At 39.1% G+C, this 19,107-nt stretch overlaps 1 protein-coding gene across 1 annotated transcript; it reads left to right on the top strand.

Annotated features, from left to right (window-relative positions):
- The first annotated feature begins 689 nt into the window (after positions 1–689).
- cdc27 (cell division cycle 27) lies at positions 690–15,471 on the top strand. Its single transcript, XM_088622698.1, has 19 exons — positions 690–875; positions 3,084–3,159; positions 3,669–3,816; positions 4,521–4,646; positions 5,626–5,723; positions 5,867–6,018; positions 6,217–6,431; positions 6,879–6,987; positions 7,079–7,194; positions 8,657–8,756; positions 9,137–9,344; positions 10,069–10,241; positions 10,532–10,684; positions 11,237–11,445; positions 11,589–11,706; positions 11,914–12,042; positions 12,118–12,192; positions 12,558–12,720; positions 13,230–15,471. The coding sequence occupies exons 1-19, from the start codon at positions 849–851 to the stop codon at positions 13,313–13,315; spliced, it is 2,481 nt and encodes an 826-aa protein (XP_088478824.1). The 5' UTR covers positions 690–848; the 3' UTR covers positions 13,316–15,471.
- Positions 15,472–19,107: the final 3,636 nt, after the last annotated feature.

Genomic DNA, 19,107 nt, shown 5'->3' with positions numbered 1-19,107 from the left:
TCAGTTTCAGTAACATCATAACTCCCTGCTAATGTGCCAGCTTCCATCCTATTTCATTTGTTTCCCAGCTTTTAGGTATAAGAGCCTAATTACAGAATCGTTTGTTTTTTTTCCTTTGGTCTTTGTTCCCCATGTAAAGTTTAAGTGTCGGGCTTTTAGTGGGTTATTGAGCCAAGATGACCACCATCTATCCCACTCAGATGCAATCTGTCGTGTCTCAACTGGTGGCCTTTGATGTGGAAAAGGTTTTTAGAGATCCAGAAAGCTAAAAAGTTTATTCTGCACACTGTGGCTTCATCCAGTCGATCCCAGATGGGACTCAAACCCACAATCCCTGGGTTAGGGCGGGCCAGTAGCTTATCCATTAGGCCACTGGGGCTCATTAAAAATGTGCTTTAAAAACATGTTGATAAACTGGACAGAGTATAGGGCAGTTTTACTTTTAAAGAGGCATGAATTGGAGAGAAGTCCATACAGAAGGTCCCAAACCCTAATTTTTCATCATGAAGACAGGAAGAGAGAGAAATTAATTGAGAACGAAAGCAGCCACCCATTATCACTGCGCGCTGTAATTAATTGTGAATGGAAGTGTTATTTCACACTCCTAGCTTGCGCTTGCGTTTCGGGTTGTTGGCGAAGCTATCGGCAATTTCCGTCACAGTCCGTCGTTGTTCGTGCCTGTTCCGCATTAATCGGCAATCTCCGGCGGGTCTCGGTTTGGTCGCTAACGGTCGATGTGTTTAAATCCTCGGAGCTCCTTCGGGCCCTGAAACTGAGCAAAAGGCGAAAGAGGGGTTGCGGAACGGGGGAAGCGAGTTAAAGGCAGAGAGAAGGAGCTTGATCGCGTAATGACGGTGCTACAAGAACCTGTGCAGGTAACGGAGGAAAATAAAGAAACGCGGCGCAGCTACTTGGTTAAAATGAGAGCGGCCTGTGGTGGGAACGCGCCCACCCGAGTCCGGCTCTCGCCAGCCGGTAGGGAGCTCTACTCCGAGCCCGAGGCCTGAAAACAAATAGTGGAGGCCTCGCGTACTCTCCTTTTGGGAAGCTAAAAAAGACGCGATTGAAAAGCTTTACAAAGCCAAAAACGATGCGTTTGTTTGATTCAGAATTCCGGTTTATCAGAATTATAACAAGATTTTCGGGTGATGTGCGATTCTTTTATAAACGCTTTGTTGCAGTTTATTGCTCTTGAAATTGTATTAGTCTTAAAGTCCTAATTATTCGCCGGTGTGGCATCTTGCCCTATAGGGGAAAGAGGTGTTTACTGTAGTATTTTGTTTTCTAAAATACGGCAGGTAGTTCTGTAGCATTTTGCGACCTTACACAGGTAACTTGGCTGATGTGCTAGTGGTTAATAAATTGTGATGGGTCATTAACAGTTTGATCAGATGGCGAATTCATTCAAATTGGGGCACTGTGGAGTAACCAGACATTGTGAGGGTCGTTTTTGAGGTTTTGTTCTGCTTTGGAAAGACTTTGGTTCAACTACTGAAGTTTGCGATTGTGAGATGTGGAACATTGTAACGTAGATGCCTTTGAAGTCGAACACCTGCATCTTTGTTTCCTCTGGCTTCAGTGCATTGCTTTAGCGACTGATTGTAGAATTTGAGTGAATATTGATCGGTAGGCTTTTTTTTAGGTCTTTTTAAATAAAAATAAAACCGGAAAATTGTTACTTGGTGTTAGCGAAGGCTGTTTATCTCGGAGTGTGTGGACAAATAAACCTAGGTACATAAAATGACACAACAGCTTTCGAAGTTTTTGACTGCTGTTTTTTAACAATTTTTTGCTCCTGAAAAGGTATTTTTTCGCATTTAATAAACACCTGAAGGGTGATGCGCGGTGATCCTGTAAGGTGAAATGTTGCATGTGAAGAGCAATACGTTGAACGTGTCTGCAGTGCAAACGTCTTCATGAACAGTCGTTTATAATCAAATTCGGTTTATTGCTTTGTGGTCTAATGTCGCAGAACTGTGGGTTTAGTATATCAAAGGGACTTTCTGCCTATCCAGGTATTGTTTTTCATCTGAAGATATGCCCCAATCCCGCCCCTTCGTAGTAAGTGAGGCTGTTGGGGTTAGGGGTTATAACTGGGAATAACTGTGCTCTTTTTCTCTTAATAGCACCAGTAATGCTCGTGCTTGTAGAATATGTACAGGGGTTTGGAGAAGTGTTTTACCTGCTGAACTGAGGTAACTGTTGGGTGACATGGAAAGTAATGGACATAACTAGACTGGTGTATGATCACTGACACAAGTACATAGCCACCTATATTTGAAAGAGAATGTGGTTATGATAGCTTGTACTATATATAACGCAGGGAGTAATATGATTGGGGACTGCATGAAGTGTCATTTCTGTGACTATAATGCCCATGAATAGCACTTTTGGGTTACACTTGAACTTCAGCTGTTAAAACATAACACGGCCAATCTATCTTGTGTGGCGTATAATGGAGAACTAATGTGAGAGTGTTATCCACTCTGTTTCCTGAGGGAAGTAAAGAGTATCAGCTTCAGCTGTTGTATCTGAGTTCCAGACTCCCACAAACCTTTGCATAAAGAAGTTATTGCTGCTTTTGATCTTAAATGCACTGGTCATTATATTATTCTAAGTAATGTTTTCTTTTTCACAAAATGTGTCAAGTTTCTTTGAGATAAAAAATGCCGCTAACAGGACAATAACGTTCTTTTTAAACTGCCTTACTTTAATTACACTGCCATTTGGGTTGTATCCAGTTAATCTCTTGGCCATTTACTGAACTTAACCTATGTTTAGTCCGCTTGGTTATATGCGAGCAGCAGTTAGTAATTATGACTTTTGGTTTTATTGAGAAACATTTTGTAAATATTTCTTAATGTGCAATCTTATTAGTAGTATTCCTGATACAACAATATGTGAATGGGTTTTTAAAAGTTTGATCTTGTTACCCAATTCAAAAAAGATTTTTAGTTTGCTAAATCTTCCCTGTTTCAAAATGTGTAAATTAACTAAACACGTTTCAGATCTTGATGATATTTGTGCTGCAGATAAGGACCTCTGCTGCCAAGATGGTACTGAATTTTTCATTTCATTCCTAGGCAGCTGTTTGGCATGCACTAAACCAGTATGCCTACCGAGATGCTGTCTTTCTGGCAGAGAGACTCTATGCTGAAGGTAATGAAATAGATGTGAGGAGATCACCCAGCTGTTCGGGACTTTTTCTTGGTTGTAATAAATCAATAATGTCTCAGAAGTGATGGAGTCAGACTGGGAAATAAAATTATTAGGGACTCATGTATCCTGAATAAAGGTGGTGTAGTTGTACATCTTTAATCATGGCCCCCAAATTATTGTGAAGTGAGCTATATTTTAAGATGCCTGATTTTTAGAAATAAAATAACAGTAGAATTCTTTGTGCTGATCTGTTTTGCTGACTTCTATCTTTTTAACAATTACGCCTAGACATTTTGTGGTCTTGAAATCCTGTTTTACATTTTAATACTCTTTTCTGTATAAATGTATAGTCTTTAACAAGAATCCTTTTTTTAGCTATTTGGGGTGGTTTGCGGGGGGGGATAAAGTATATCGAAATGTTTGGTTGCCAGTTTTGTTTTGTTTTTATGCTTTCGAAATCTAAGCTCTTCATTAGGGCTGAAGCTTGTTTTTTTTATGTGCTTGGACAGTGCATTCTGAAGAGGCTCTCTTCTTATTGGCCACATGTTACTACCGGTCTGGCAAGGCCTACAAGGCTTATCGCCTTCTTAAAGGGCATAGCTGCACTACCCCGCAGTGCAAATACCTTCTCGCAAAGTGCTGTGTGGACCTGAGCAGGTAAGGCCGGCGGTTCTGAGCTATCTGTTGGGTTTTTGTAAGTCCAAATTCTCATTAACGCTAAAAGTATTGTATAGAATAACATACTTTTTTTAAGCAGGCACAGATCAGAGTAGTTTGCAATGTAAAAGTATTTTAGTTACCCCATCCAGTATACCGGGATGAGCAAAGTACTTATTTAAGCTTACAGCAACTCGCAGCCTATCCAATAACATGGTAATAATAAAAATGTTCTTACATTTATATAAGTGCCTTTTTGGACACTCAAAGAGCTTTAAAGATAATAGGGGCTCGCCTCCACCACCGCCAGTGTGCAGCAGCCACCTCAATATATGTTGCACCTTTGCAACACAGGGTGCAAGGCAGGGCTACACCCTGGACTGGGACTTCATCCTGTCACAGAATGCATGGGAGCAATTAGGAGACCTAGTTATCTTACATTGCAATGCGTGAGAAAATGGGATGAACTGGAATATACCCAGGTGGAGAACACGCAGACTGCTCCCACAGACAATCCCTGTCTGAAACTGAGTTTTAATTTAAACAGCTGGGAGACAGTGGCACTAACTGCCATGTCACTGTAACCCCTCGTTTCTTCTGCCTTGAGCGTTTACAGTCTTTGTCCTGATTGTTTGGTGTTTCTTCCTTTGGCTTTACATTTTCCTCTTTTTTTTTTCTTTCCAAAAAAATTTTTTTGAACTTAGACTTGCAGAGGGGGAACAAATATTAACTGGGGGAGTCCTGAATAAACAGAAGAGCCATGATGATATTGTCACAGAGTTTGGAGATTCTGCTTGCTTTACCCTCTCTTTACTGGGACAGATTTACTGGTAAAGGACTTTGGACGCTTATTCTTTCTGCATTTGTTTGAAAGTTTCTTTTTTTTTAAAGGTTAAAAAAATGTACATTACTTGCGTATTTGTTGAAATTCGGGAGAAGTAATATTAATCTCTTCATGGCACCAGTTTCTAATGCTGCATCTGGAGAGTCCAGTACAGCAGGATACTCTTAAGTCCTTAATTTTGAAATGCATGGAATGATTTTATGATGACCAATTAAGAAGGTGATCTTTTTTTACAATTTTAAATATCATCTGGGAGTAAAATATCAATATCGTTCAGAACTCTGACTTCTTAAGAGCTGGAGTTCTTTTCATTGAACAGACTGCTTAATTGATCAATAACTTACAGGAGTTCCCAGTTTTTAGAAAGGGGTGACCTACAAGACCCCAAGAGTTGGAGCTGCTTTGAGGTGTCAAAGAACTCTGCTTTGCACCAATTCAAGATGTATTTATTTATTTTCCATTCTTAATTTGTTTACAACCTGAAAATCCTATGGAGAATCCAGCTGTTTGTCTCAGTTAGGGCTCAGAATTAATGCCTTTTAATTGCAGCTTCATAGAGTCTTGTCTGTTTTTCGAAGCATATAAATCTGTTTGATTGTGAACTGTACAAGCTGCTGCCTCATAATCTGAGCAGAACAAATAGGTATTGCATCTGCATTGCAGGAATACAGCTAAGATCTATGACTACAAAATAAGTGGAAAAGCAATACGCAAGTCCAGGAAACTTTGTAGTGTCAAATTTAGTGTTATGGAAAACATCGTTCAGCATTTCAATGTAAACTTTAGCAACAGTCCAAGTGTTTGGTTTACTTTAGTTTATTTTAAGCTGTAATAAAGATCTCACAGTTACTTGCACATGACATGCTGTCAGTGCTTGACTGGTTCAATTCAAGGTGGTATAAAGCAATTTTAATATGTGTAGTTAATTGCTTTCAATAACCTTGTTTTTCCTCCTCTGTAAATAGCAAAACAGATCGTTTGGCCAAAGGTTCAGAATGCTACCAAAAGAGTCTAAGTTTAAATCCTTTCCTGTGGTCTCCTTTTGAATCCCTGTGTCAAATTGGTGAGTCGCTGAATTCATTATCTGGTTAATGTGTATCTCTTGTTTGATAATTTGATAACTGTGTGACTAGAATTTAATAAACCGATATTTCTGAGCTAAGCGTCACTCTGTATTTCTTAAATTACTTTTGTCTTTTTTTGCAGGTGAAAAGCCAGACCCTGATCAAATGTTTAAACTGACATCCCTTCAGAATTTTAGTAGTTGCCAGCAAAACTGTCCCACTTACAACTCCACTCACACTGTACCCCATAGACAGGTTGACACAGTTCTGATGGAAACACCGCAGGATACTTTAGTATGTATGATTTCATTGTGGGTAGACTTTATTAAAATTTGCAATCATTTTGTACTTGTAATGTGTAACACTTTTTGGAATGCTGCTTTTGATGTGATTTTCTTTTGTTTGCTCCAGTTTATCTTGTTTGCAAATTACAGTTTTATTTCTCTTTTTCTACGTACGGAAGCTTGATACTTTTCTGTATTCTTTTTAAAGGAACTAAATAGACTGAATCTAGAATCTTCAAATTCCAAGTACACGTCTTTAAGTACAGATTCTACAGCTCCCTATATTGATTCTTCAGTGATTTCTCCTGACTCTGTGCCACTTGGGACTAGTAGCTCTTTAATATCCAAACAACCACAGAACAAACCAAAAAGTGGACGGAGTTTATTAGGTGGACCTGCAGCTCTGAGCCCACTAACACCCAGGTAATGTGTTTAAAATGGGGCTTTGTCTTCTGATGGCTTTTATTTACTATGTTATTCTTGCATAAAAATGTGCAAGGTAAGCTGTTGCAAAAAGGTTGTCATGACATTGAAAGTTTGCAAGATTGTACCATACATCTCCACAACAAGTAGTAACCTTCCCAATCATTAACTAAGGCAAGTGATCAGTTTTAGTTATTTTGTTTACAACCCTTGTTACAATAACATAAAACACAAGTTGGTAAGGTGCCACTAGGAGCTTATTTTTTACTCGCTGCTGTGAATGACTGATTTACTGAGACAGATTTGACCAAATCACAAGTGTCATTTCTTATCTGTAATCCCTGCTGATTGATCCAAACTGGAGCAAAATTTCGTGCTTAGTACTAACCACTGTTACGTTTTGAGCTGTTGGCTTTAAAATGAAATGAAGCTCACTTGTGATTTCAGCTTTGGGATTTTACCACTTGAGCCGAGTCCGGGAGATGCCTCCTACTTACAAAACTTCACAAATACGAGTTCTGTAATGGACCCACCCACTGGCGGGCCGCCAAAGAAGGTAACGCAATATTTTACAGGCACCTTGATTTCAAAGGTGGAACATTTATCCTGTTAACAACTGTTTATGTGTCTTGTCTCTTCTCATGCAGTCTGTGGCCCGAATTAGCCAAGCCAGTACAAAATCTGTGTTCGCACAGAGTGGGAACAGCAGGGAGGTTATCCCAATACCTTTTAACCAGACGCAGAGTTCAGCCCCACAAACGAGGTATGTATGACCTGTGTCGCACAGAATCCATCGAATGCCATGGTCACTGCACTGAGAACTTTTATTTTGTCATCATCTCTTTGCCAGAGGAATGAGCTTTTATGTTTAAATTAAGAAAGGGGTTTAGATGTTTTGTATTTAGTCTTTGGTGAGTGATTATTGATTATTATGAGTATATACCAAATAAAGAAACGGAAGCAAAAAGCTAATGGCTTAGCTAATGCTACATTAAACAATCATATTTTAATGGTTATTGGAAGTGACTATTGAAGTCTCTTAAAGTCCCAGTGGCATTTATCACCTGGCTAGTATCCACATTTGTAGTTCTGAGGAGCTTCAAATACAGAAAGGAATTGAGTAGATGAAAGGAACCAACTGGTAAATTAGGTTCTGGGTAAATGATTGAGTTGTGAACAGTGCATCATCCAGAATCTTGTCGAGAAACTTGTCGATGGGACCAACATCGTTTTTATGACCCATCTCCTTGGAAAAGGAGACTCTTTGACTTTCTGCTGATCCAATCCTGTGTTTTGTGTGCAACGACTATGTTCTGAACAGCCAAAAGTGCTCGGCAGTGAGGCATCATTTAAAATACATCATGAGCCTAGAAAGACAAAAAAGGATTAACGTTGTTAGAAGATCATGTTTCTCTTTAGATTAAGCAGGAAGAGCCATTTTACTTCACAATTCGAGCAAACTCACTCTCGCCAGTGGTGGCTGGTGCTTTCTCGTCTGCCTGTGACAACGTGGAGCTTTCACAAAGCTCACGATTCTTAATTTGAATTTTGTACAATTTTGCAATACCGTCAATTAATTTATTTTGTTACCTAGATCAGTCTGAGAAATCAGGACTACAGTTTCCCTTGTTACCTTGTTAAGAGAGTGAACCCGACTAGTACTCTCTTTACCACAGCTGTACAGGAGAAGAAAGAACTGTGGTGCCTCTAATCATACCAGCTGCCTGGGTATTGTCTTGGCATGATCTTTACATTTGGGGTTATGATTTTCTAATTATTGATAAATCCACTGTCATTTTTTAATATTCTCTTTTGTCGTAACCCCCTTTGTGACTATCTTAAGTGCGGATACTTGTAATGCAGTTGAAGTAATAATAAACTTTATTTTATATAGCGCCTTTAAAGGTGGCTTCTCAAAGCGCTTTACAGAACGACAACAGCAGCAACAACAACAATTAAAAATAAACAATTAAAATACACAAAATTCAATACAAAAATACTGAAAATAAACACGATGAGAATACGCAGAGGAGACAGTAGATGGTGGTACTAAATACAGTAGGGGTAAAGAATGGAACTAGTTAAGTAAAGGCTCTTCTAAAGAAGAAGGTTTTGAGTCTGGATTTGAAGGAGTTTAGAAACGGTGACTCTGATATCCTTGGGGAGAGAGTTCCAGAGTTTAGGGGCATAACAGAAGTGTGATTGTTTTTTGTTGTCCCTTAAAGTACAACACCGCAAGTGCTGAGTCCAACCATTGCTGCTCCTCCAAATGTGCAGCCAAGGAGGAGCACCAGACTGTTTACCAGTGCCAGCTCTACTGCCAAGGTGAAGCCACTGAATTTCCCTATCTGCCCTGACTTGTAACTCTGCATTTTAAAACTTCAAATCATTGAAATTTCTTCCTTGCATAAGGTAACCTATAATGCAACTGGAAAACCACACTATTAACTGATGCCTCCAAAGTATCATGTGAGAACTGTAAGCAGTTTAATCATGTGAGCAAAATGCTTGTCAGTGCCAAATAGGTTTTGTGGCTTAAGGTGTAAACTTAAGGTTGTATTGTCAAAAAAGGCTTTATCATTAAATGGTTCATTTCGTGCAAGTAATGTTATGAGTAGTTCATTCAACTTCGTTTGATGTTCAGAAGCATGGGTCTACTGAAGGGTTGTCTTAACTTAAAGTTCCGTTATGATTTTCTTCAACAGGAGAACAGTAAAAAGTTGAAAATGAAGTTCCCCACCAAAATCCCAAATCGAAAAACAAAGACAAAAACAAGTAAAGGGGGGATAACGTCGTCAAACTTGAACGAAAGTATAGACATTCTTAAGTTAGACTCTTCTCTCATTTCGGAGGGGAAAGGCAATGCAGTTACACCTCAGTTACAAGCCTTCACTATCCAAAAAGCTGCTGCAGGTAGGTATGAGCTTGGCTTTTATTTTAGTACAAAGAACAGTAAGATCTGTATCTGCAGGCAAGTCCACATGAGCCCCTGAAGGGTTCAAGCAGTATAGTAGCAGTACAGAGGGAGCCATATAGTCAAAATAGTACTGTCCTGAACCAAGGCTATGTGATTTATCGTCAGGAGTGTCCATTGGTTGGCCAATATACAGTATACACACTTAAACTGGTCCTCGTTTGGATGCTCAAGCTGTATTGAGTCCTTTCAGGGTTCAAAGTTTGAAAACTTTATATTCATCCTGTGCTGGCACAAGGATTACAGTGATAGATCAGTCAATTGACAAATAGTACAAACTGTGTGGTACAAAAATACATTTAAAATGTTTGAACAAAATTGAGAAAATGCATGTTAATCCAAACACCTTTTATTCTTTTAATTAATATGGCGTAATAGCAGAAGCTTATTTTACTAAAACATTTCTATGCATTTTATTTCCAGTGTATTGTACAAGGATTGAAATTATTTTTGAGCTGAATGGAAATTATGCCTAATTGAGCCATCCCTAAGATTCAAGTGAAAGATGGAATTAATTTCTCCCAGTAAAATATTTAATAGATAACTCAGATTATTAATGTTGTTACAAGACCAAAGACGTCTGTGAAATTATTTTGATAGGGTAGAAATCCAGACCTTTTGTGCTGCGGATCTGTAGTTTAATTCTGTAAAACCCCATTTCAGATGGTTTGATGAACCTCATGCGTGAAATGGGAAAAGGTTACTTAGCACTTTGTTCCTACAACTGCAAAGAAGCAATCAACATCCTGAGTCAGCTGCCCTCCCACCATTATAACACGGGCTGGGTGCTCAGTCAGATCGGGAGAGCACACTTTGAGCTGGCGGAGTACATGCAGGTAAGCTACAATATGTTCTTCTTTGAAGCAGTTGTAAGATGAGGGTGGGCATGTATTTGTTCAGTTGCTTCTGATTTTCAGATTTGATTAAGTAATGACATTTCTGGCTGGGGTTATTCACTGCTACTCCATCGTACTGAAGTAAATGGCCTTTGAAACATCAAAGCGTTACTTTGTGTTTCCTTAGGGGGGCTTAACCATGAACCAGTTGTGAATTGTCATCCATAAAATGAATCCATTTTGCGAAAACCTTTGTGATTTTTTTCCCCATTGATATGTCTTATTGGCAGGCGGAGCGGATATTCTCTGAAGTACGGCGCATAGAAAGCTACAGAGTAGAGGGAATGGAGATTTATTCTACAACACTTTGGCATCTTCAGAAGGACGTGGCTCTGTCCGCCCTATCTAAAGATCTCACAGACATGGACAAAAACTCTCCAGAGGTAATGATGCCCAATTCCTCTATAGAATATGTAAATGGTAGTGCCATTCATTAAATAAAATGTAATTCGGGAGGTCTCGCGATGTACTCGGGATAAAAAGAAATGGCAAATTTGGCCAGACCCTTACTGTAGTTTTCATATTTGTTTTGATGAGGTACGATTTGCTCTGAAGTAAGTGTGTTGTAAATCGTATTTTCTGAGCTTAGCGCAGTGACACATTTTGCAAATGTGGGGTGGATTTGTTGATTAGTGGAAGTTCCTTTCGCTAGTGAGGGGCGGAGCAGTGGCTCTGTGGCTCAGGATCTGCACCTGTGGCTGGGCTGGTTGCCGGTTCGAATCCTGCGGCCGGCAGAGGAGTTGGGCTTCTGCGCAAGGCCCTTAATCCCAACTGCTCCAGGGGCGCCGTATAAATGGTTGACCCTGTGCTCTGACCCCCAGCTTCTCTCTCCCTGTTTGTGTGTCTCATGGAGAGCAAGCTGGGGTATGCAGAAAAAAAACAAATTCCTAATACAAGAAATTGTATATGGCCAATAAAGTGATCTCTTTCCCTAGGCCTGGTGCGTCGCCGGCAACTGCTTCAGTTTGCAGAGGGAGCATGACATCGCAATCAAATTCTTCCAGAGGGCAATCCAGGTGGATCCCAGCTTTGCATATGCCTACACACTACTGGGGCACGAGTTTGTACTCACGGAGGAACTGGAAAAGGCCTTGGCTTGCTTCAGAAATGCCATCCGTGTGAATTCAAGGCATTATAATGCATGGTAAGTGTTTTGTGTCAATTATGTCTTTTGGTAAGGGTGTATTTACTTGGAATGGTCTGCAGCTGTGAACGTGTGCAAATGAATTGGGGGGGAGAAAAATCTAGCTTTCTTCAGAATTAAATTTAAACTTTTTGACCACACAGGTATGGCTTGGGAATGATTTATTACAAACAGGAAAAATTCAGCCTGGCGGAAATTCACTTCAAAAAAGCCCTCAGTATCAACCCACAGAGTTCTGTTCTGCTGTGCCACATTGGTGTGGTAAGTACATATTTTTAAAAAGTGTACATTCTTTGAAAGTTTTAATCTTAATTGGTTTATTCTTAGGAGCTGGATGCATAGATTTTTGTTTGCCAAATGAGGTTCATGCAAACCACTGTGTGGGTCAGCTGGTATAATTCAAGTTTATATTCTCTATTAAGGTTTATTAATTTTATATTATTTTTTTCTATTTCAACTTGATTTTAGGTGCAGCATGCACTAAAGAAGTCAGACCATGCATTAGAAACTCTAAACAAAGCCATTAATATAGACCCCAAAAATCCACTATGCAAGTTCCACAGGGCTTCAATTCTTTTTGCGAATGAAAAATACAAGGTAAGATTTTGCACTCTAAACTAAGCAGATTTTGTAAGTTGTTCTGAATGTGTACTAATTGCATGTTTTTTTTAGGCTGCTTTGCAAGAACTTGAAGAACTGAAACAAATTGTGCCCAAAGAGTCTCTTGTTTACTTTTTAATAGGAAAGGTAAGAAATGGACATTTACATTTTTATCTGGGAGGGGTATCTAACTGTATAAATGCAATGATTTTCTGAGCGTGTGTGATTCTAAAATAGATAGAAAAAAGTAAAACAAACTACTTTTTCAATGAGGATTGCTATAAAACTTGTTGCATTACAGTGTGATCCGCTTCAGGGTTTAGGAGCTGCAGAACATTTGACAACTTGCTCAAGTTGGCAAATAAAGCGAAATGGGTCTCAAATTGGAATGGAAACTTTGTCCACTCCTGCTGCTACAATACAACATTTCACTAAAGCAGGCAGGTCTCGTTACCTCGGTGTAACTGCGGACGACAGTCATTTGAGGTTTTTGTACTTTTGCTTGTTGCCAGGTGTATAAGAAACTGGGTCAGACACATTTAGCTCTGATGAATTTTTCTTGGGCCATGGACTTGGATCCCAAAGGGGCAAACAATCAAATCAAAGAGGCCATTGATAAACGTTACCTGCCCGATGATGAGGAACCGGTTCCAGAAGATTTTCCTTACGATTCAGGTAAGCACTTCTAAACCTATTACTGTTTTTCCTGGATGTAATTGTGCCGTTGTGATTAACCCATCTTATTTCTAGACTTGAGTTGCAGATTTGTGAATAATTTGTTTTCATGATACCAAAAAATAGAGATAAGACAGTAGTTATTGACATTTAGTTCAGCTGCGTCAGCATGGGTAGGCTGCAAAGGAACAAGTAATAGGTTTATTCCAGGCTGAAAAGAGAAGAAAGAGAACACAACGTTTCGGCTGTGGAACCTTCTTCAAGTGGGGTGTTCCCAGTCACACCTGAAGAAGGCTCCACGGCCGAAACGTTGTGTTTTCTTTCTTCTCTTTTCAGCATGGAATAAACCTATTGTTATTGACATTTGCTGTGTATGTTGGGGAAAAACCATGGCAATTCCACAAATTAGCACAGCTTCTTGCGAGAAGAAACTGACAGACATCGCTGCATAAACATTCACCTTTTATATACAGAATCCTTTCTGGTTTCTAATTTTTATATCTTTACAGCCGAGGCTGAAGAGTCACAGGAAAGCAGTATGACAGACGCAGATGACACACAGCTGCACACAGCGGAGAGCGACGAGGTCTTTTAACTCTAAGAATGCCAATCTGGAGTCAGCCGCTTGATTTCAGTTGTGAAAAACAAACTGCTGCTAATACAGTACCTCCTTACCTTTCTGCCATCTGCTTCCCCTCCCCCCTTTTGCCTTAGTGTTCATTGACCTCATCATGCAGCTAAAACCCATTCTGTTTTCACCCTGAAAACAAGTACCATTTCATGAAAAAGGCTCAAAACTCCATCTGATGAGAAAGGATACACCTTTGGACTTCCATGTAAGCGTTGTACCTTCCAAGGCAGCATTATGGTATAGGAAGTGCAACTTTGCACCCTACTGTTTGGAACCTTGCCCTCATAAATTGAAAGCCATTAACTAAACATTTTAGTTGTCATATTTCTGCTTTTTATTACTATTATTACATATGTTAATATCATGATAAGATGTATCTAAAATAGGAACCCAAGATAGTGAGTATTCTCTTGAATGGCAATTATGGTATTTTAAATGGGTTCAGATTGTTGGTCTGGAGGTCGGTATCGTGGTGCAGGTTTTTTGTTGCTGCAACAGAGGGGGGTAATTGAAGCTGAACCATCGTAGCTTGTAGTGGCATCACTGTGGCTCCAGGGTGTAAGGATGGCATGAGTAAGGAGAGATAAACTGACTGGTGAAGCAAGCCCTGCATTTGAGTGGCTTAAATGACAGCACGTTTTTTAAAGAAATAACAGATCAATTCTGAAGTATTTCCCAACCTCCCTTTTCTAAAAATTGATATGCCAGCAAGGGCTAGTAAATTAGCTGGGGCAAATGCTATCCATTTGAAAGGCTTCAACAGTCTTGCCATTTTTAACCACCATTTCCATCCATGGGACACTTGTCTTTTTTTATAACTGTTTAATCAGAGGCATTTGAATTAACTGTCATCCAAAATATTTCAGTCACTAGTTCCCGTTTGCTTTTAATGTTGTCAATAGTATCCTTTTTTGTATGTGATAGCCCAGTTGTTAGTTAACATTGTATGCTTGTGTTGTGTACAAACGTTTTCTTGTCGAGATGAAATTTTGTTGGAAAAGCCAGTGTTTAATTGTATCACTGAGGTATTTTTAAAATCACAATCACAGTATAGTAAGAAAAAGTAATTGAAAAATTGTTCCAGAAACGTGTCATTTAAATGTACATTTCTCTATGCTAACCTTCATGCCTGCTGAATGATACCTGCATATGCAGCGTCCCATACATTTAGAAGTGAGTCTGAAATCTAAGATGAGTTAAAGTACGTATTTGCTGTAACTGTTACAAAAACATTGGGAAGTTTGATGGGGAAAGGTAGAGTCACATAAGTTCTAGTTTTTACATGTCGGAGTCCTAATTCCATTGACTTTGCCAAAGTTGGCTGGAGACCCACTGGGATTGTTCATTGGTCATCTTGTTTTGAGGTGTGGCGAGTCATGCTAAGCAGACGCCCAGTCTGTGCAGACCGCAGACCTCCAGATGCTAATGCTCAAGAGGTTCTGTGAAGAGATTTGGAAGAAGTGCTGCATGTTAATATGGGAAGAATATTGCTTTCATGTTTTTCTGTTTGCTTGTGTAAGATGAAGTGGGCATTTATAATGCGATAAAGTAATGTAAGAACTAGCATTCAGCACACTTAAGACACTTAAACTTTATTATGAATTAAATATGCCAAACCTTCAAGTAATCCTTGTTATACATATTTTTTTATAGAAGACAGGTTTGAAATATTACTATTACTAATGACTAGTGTGAAAAAGGATACTATTACAGCTTTCATTATTCCTTTATGTTAATACAATTGTCCATTTCTTGCTTCAAGCCGTTCCACAATTGTGCTGCTGTTTTTTTTGTTTTAAATCAGACATGAATTCTTCTTTTAAAAAAAACAGTATTTAAACTGCATTTTTCAGGTCAATGTCAGGCATAAGTGACTGGAATATGGTGGACGTGTATGGCGATGGAGTCTGCTTCTAAGAAAATACTTGTTTTAAAATTGAATTCCGCAGAATGAGTTTTGCATACAACGTTTTGTTTTTGCATTTTACAAGTGTAACTGGTGTCTTTTTTCTTATTTTGGAATTGTACAGTCTTAGGGAAACAAAAGTCTTTCTGTTAATATATATTTGCAATTCATTTTAAGGATGTGAAAAAATACAGAATAAACTACTTTGAACAAAGCCTTACAATTGGTCATTGGGTGCACTTTACACTTTAGTTTCATTTTACATTTTAATTATTTTGGCTGAGGTACTATATATTTGACTATGGGATACTGTATACAAGGAAGGGTTGGGTTCCTAGATTTTAGAACACTGATAGAAATGTTTTAAATTCATTTACATTTTAGAAGAACACAATATGAAATGACTATATTCTGCTTAAGTTTTAGAAGTTAAAACTGTACATTTTATTTAAATTTTTCAAAAGCCCAATTTATTTCAACATATTTAATGCTTTCTTTGAACCTAAAGATGAAGGGTTTTTTGAACTCCTGGAGAATTTCTTCAAGATGGCAACAAAAGAGGATCATTATCGCAAAGAAGAGACAAAGATTGTAAACAATGTTGAACTTTGAAAACAATTTTAAAGTGCATTATAAAGTGGGTATTAAATTGGGGAGACTTATAAAAATCTGCGATAAGTGTTGTTCACAACATGGTATATGAGCCCTTTATATAGTTTGGCATTTTTTCAATCCATTGAAGAATTGTGACTTTTAACACTTTGCACAGTCCATCCATGTGCTATGGTTGCTGTTTGACTTTGTCAGCACACAGGCAACTGCATAAGACTGCGATGAGATCAGGAAGGCCTTGGCAGCTTTATGAGTCTTCCATCAGCCTCTTCATATTCCATTTGGCTTTTGCTCCATCGGCTGGATGTGTGGGGTCATTGTAGTAAGATGTACCCCGGCAACCATATCACTTAATGAATGCTCAAAGTTTGTATCTGTTGGTTGTTAAGGTGTCTTTGACTTTTTTTTTTTGCCAATCCTTGTCACCCGTTGCTGAGATACAGCTTCACACTTGATCCACCACCATGCTTTACTACAACTTATTGTACACTGATGCACGCGGCGGCTCTTCAGTCCACCATTGAACAAACTGTTGTTGATTCCTGACAAACAGCTCAAACTCAGACTCGTCTCCACTCTCTTCAGGTTTGATCAACCCACTATTTCATTTCTGTCGCCTGATGTTTCGTTTTTATTCTGCTGGTCTCTTTGGAGCAGAGGTTTCCTAATGGGAGTATCCAAGCTTGTGTACGCTCCGTGGATGACAGTTCTCTTGCTGTGCCCCAAAGCTCTGGAATTCTACCCAAAGGATAACAAAGAGTTGGTGTCTGGGAGCATATTCTGATTCAGACTTAAAGAAATCTTCAGAATGGCTTTTTGTTTGATTGGTGTCTTACAGCAAGTGCTTTGAGTAGCTGCTTTTAAAAGCACTACATAAAATTGTAATAATAAATTACTACTCACTTTACCACTGCTCCCCTGTGGTTATTTCGGAAACATTAGTCTGTACGTGTAGCAAGATCTCTACTGGATTGTTATCCATCAGATGGAGGATTTACTGAACTTTATCACTATTGGATAGTTTGGATTTTTACTCCTTCACCCACAGTCCTGTCAACAGATCAGTTTCATCAGCCGTCGTCTGCTGGACCTTGTGTATAAAACTGGGGGGCTATGATCTGTTATTTTTCTACAACTGTGTGATTTCCTTACCAGGAGCCATTGGGTTCTAGTTTCAAACTCGAAAAAATCCTATTTCTGCCTGTATTTAAATGGGCTTTGTGCTGGATTAGCACGATTGAGTAATTGGTTGTCGGGCAACCAATGGTATTGTGCCATATCTGCACGACCCTAGATCAAACAACGTTTCATTTTAACACAAGCTGTGTTCTGTTGTGCACATTGCGGGATATACCCTCCTTGTCCTGTTTTTGTAATTGCCTCCAGTATAATTTGTAAAAGTATTTCTCTGCGACTTCCCTCTGTGCCACACAAGCACAAGCAGGTAAGCTGCTCCCTTCACGTCTTTGGCTTGTAAAATCGGAACGTCTCAGTCAGACCCGTTCCCCTTTCTGTTGTAATTTGACACTTTAGTGAAATGGATTTATAATCTCATAAAAGCAAGCATGAAATATTTCATGATGCAGTTAATGATGCACCTCTTCATTGATACCACAGCGTCAAAACTTTTATATCTTTCAGCTCATCTTCTGCTGCACACTAATATTCATGTGTGTTCTCACTGAAGCCAGGCTGGCCGTTATGCTGGCTGTTGTGTGTGCCAGGCTCCCTGGAAAGGGAGCTGTTTCAAATGAACTAATTCTCTCATTTAGCTGAAAGCTCACAAGACAACAGCGTTTTATTACGTCTTCTGCTTTACGAGCGCATACAGCAGGTAGATGGAAACTGGCGATGCTGACTGGAAAATCTTATGAAATTCGTTGATGTCATCACGTCCCTGCTGATGCAGTAGTCTACATTTTTGCTGTACGTACTGTAAAACAACTGCAGGGAGGAATGCTTCAATGTATCTTTTCTCCAAAGCTCAGTGGTTCGATTTGAAGCAATGGAATTGTAAATTCAATGAAAAAGCCCTGGAAGTCTCCTGCCTTCTGTAATTGCCGGTCAACCTTGGGGTGTCATTCCCCTGTCAGCTTTCACTCTGATAGGTAGCTATGTGGGAAACATTTGGCATTTTATGCATTGATTTGTGCCCAGACCACAAGCTGCATTTTAACATTAACTGCATCCCTTATACATTTCACCACCCCGTATTTTGTTAGGGGAATGGAGCACAGCTTTGCTGTTGTTTTTTTTTAAGAAAAGAGACCAATTTTAAATAGAGGGCTATTTAACTTTGACATTTACAGGAATTTGCACATATAAATGGGGCAGCAAATCGTGAATTTTTTTGCAACACAAATTAGAGTAGCTAGTTAAGAACTCTCCATTGTTATATCAATACTCTAACAATTAGGCTTTGTGAAAAATGGATGCATACTTCGATTCCTTACAGAAGCATGTGCTGAAGAGGCGGAAGGAGTTCAGTTGTTCCCAGGTCTAGATGTTGAGATCTAGAATCTATTAGGTTTTTGTGCATCTTTATATGGTCAAAAGCTTAGGCTAAGAGGAAGGAGAAGTTGGCCCAGCTACAGTTTCATTTGGAACATTTAACACATCTGGAAAAAGTAACAGGTTTATTCCCTGCTGAAAAGAGAAGAAAGAAAACAACGTTTCGGCTGTGGAGCCTTCTTCGGGACAGCCACAGCCAAAATCGATGTGTTTTCTTTCTTCTCTTTTCAGCATGGAATAAACCCAATACTTGTTCCTTTGCAGCCGATGCATGCTGACGCAGCTCCCCACCTGAACTAATTTAACACATCTTCCAGGTGAAGAGCTCTTTACAACTTAATGAAACAAAATAACCCTGAAGATCTCATTTGGTAATCCCTGCTCTAGCAAATTGAAAAGCTAGCGTGGTGTATGTAACCCCCAACACAAAAGTGGTGGATTTCCTTCAGCTATTAATAAAGGCTTCTTCTCTGATCCTGGGGTTTAGTGTTCATACACAATTTGGATAGCTCCTGTCTCTATTTTCAGTTACCAAAAAGCTTAGAGTTGATGCTGCAGTACAGCATAATAGTAATATGTTTTATGTAAGTGGAATATAATTACCCTGAGGTCTCCACAAAACAGTCTTAATCCCTTTCAAAACACACGGGAGTTGTTTTGAATTTTAAAAAGATGGCTTGATTTCTGTCAATGTATTTGTCTCATCACATATAAAGCATAGTACATG

Source organism: Lepisosteus platostomus, chromosome 28 (genome assembly GCF_059453375.1).
Source record: "Lepisosteus platostomus isolate fLepPlt1 chromosome 28, fLepPlt1.hap1, whole genome shotgun sequence".
Lineage (NCBI taxonomy): Eukaryota > Metazoa > Chordata > Actinopteri > Semionotiformes > Lepisosteidae > Lepisosteus > Lepisosteus platostomus.
This window is presented reverse-complemented; position numbering and strand designations above follow the sequence as displayed.

Coding starts and splice junctions, on each gene's coding strand:
- cdc27 (XM_088622698.1), top strand. CDS start 849: ATGACGGTGCTACAAGAACCTGTGCAG. Junction 3,160..3,668: donor AGAGAGACTCTATGCTGAAG/GTAATGAAATAG, acceptor GTGCTTGGACAG/TGCATTCTGAAGAGGCTCTC. Junction 12,193..12,557: donor TTTACTTTTTAATAGGAAAG/GTAAGAAATGGA, acceptor GCTTGTTGCCAG/GTGTATAAGAAACTGGGTCA.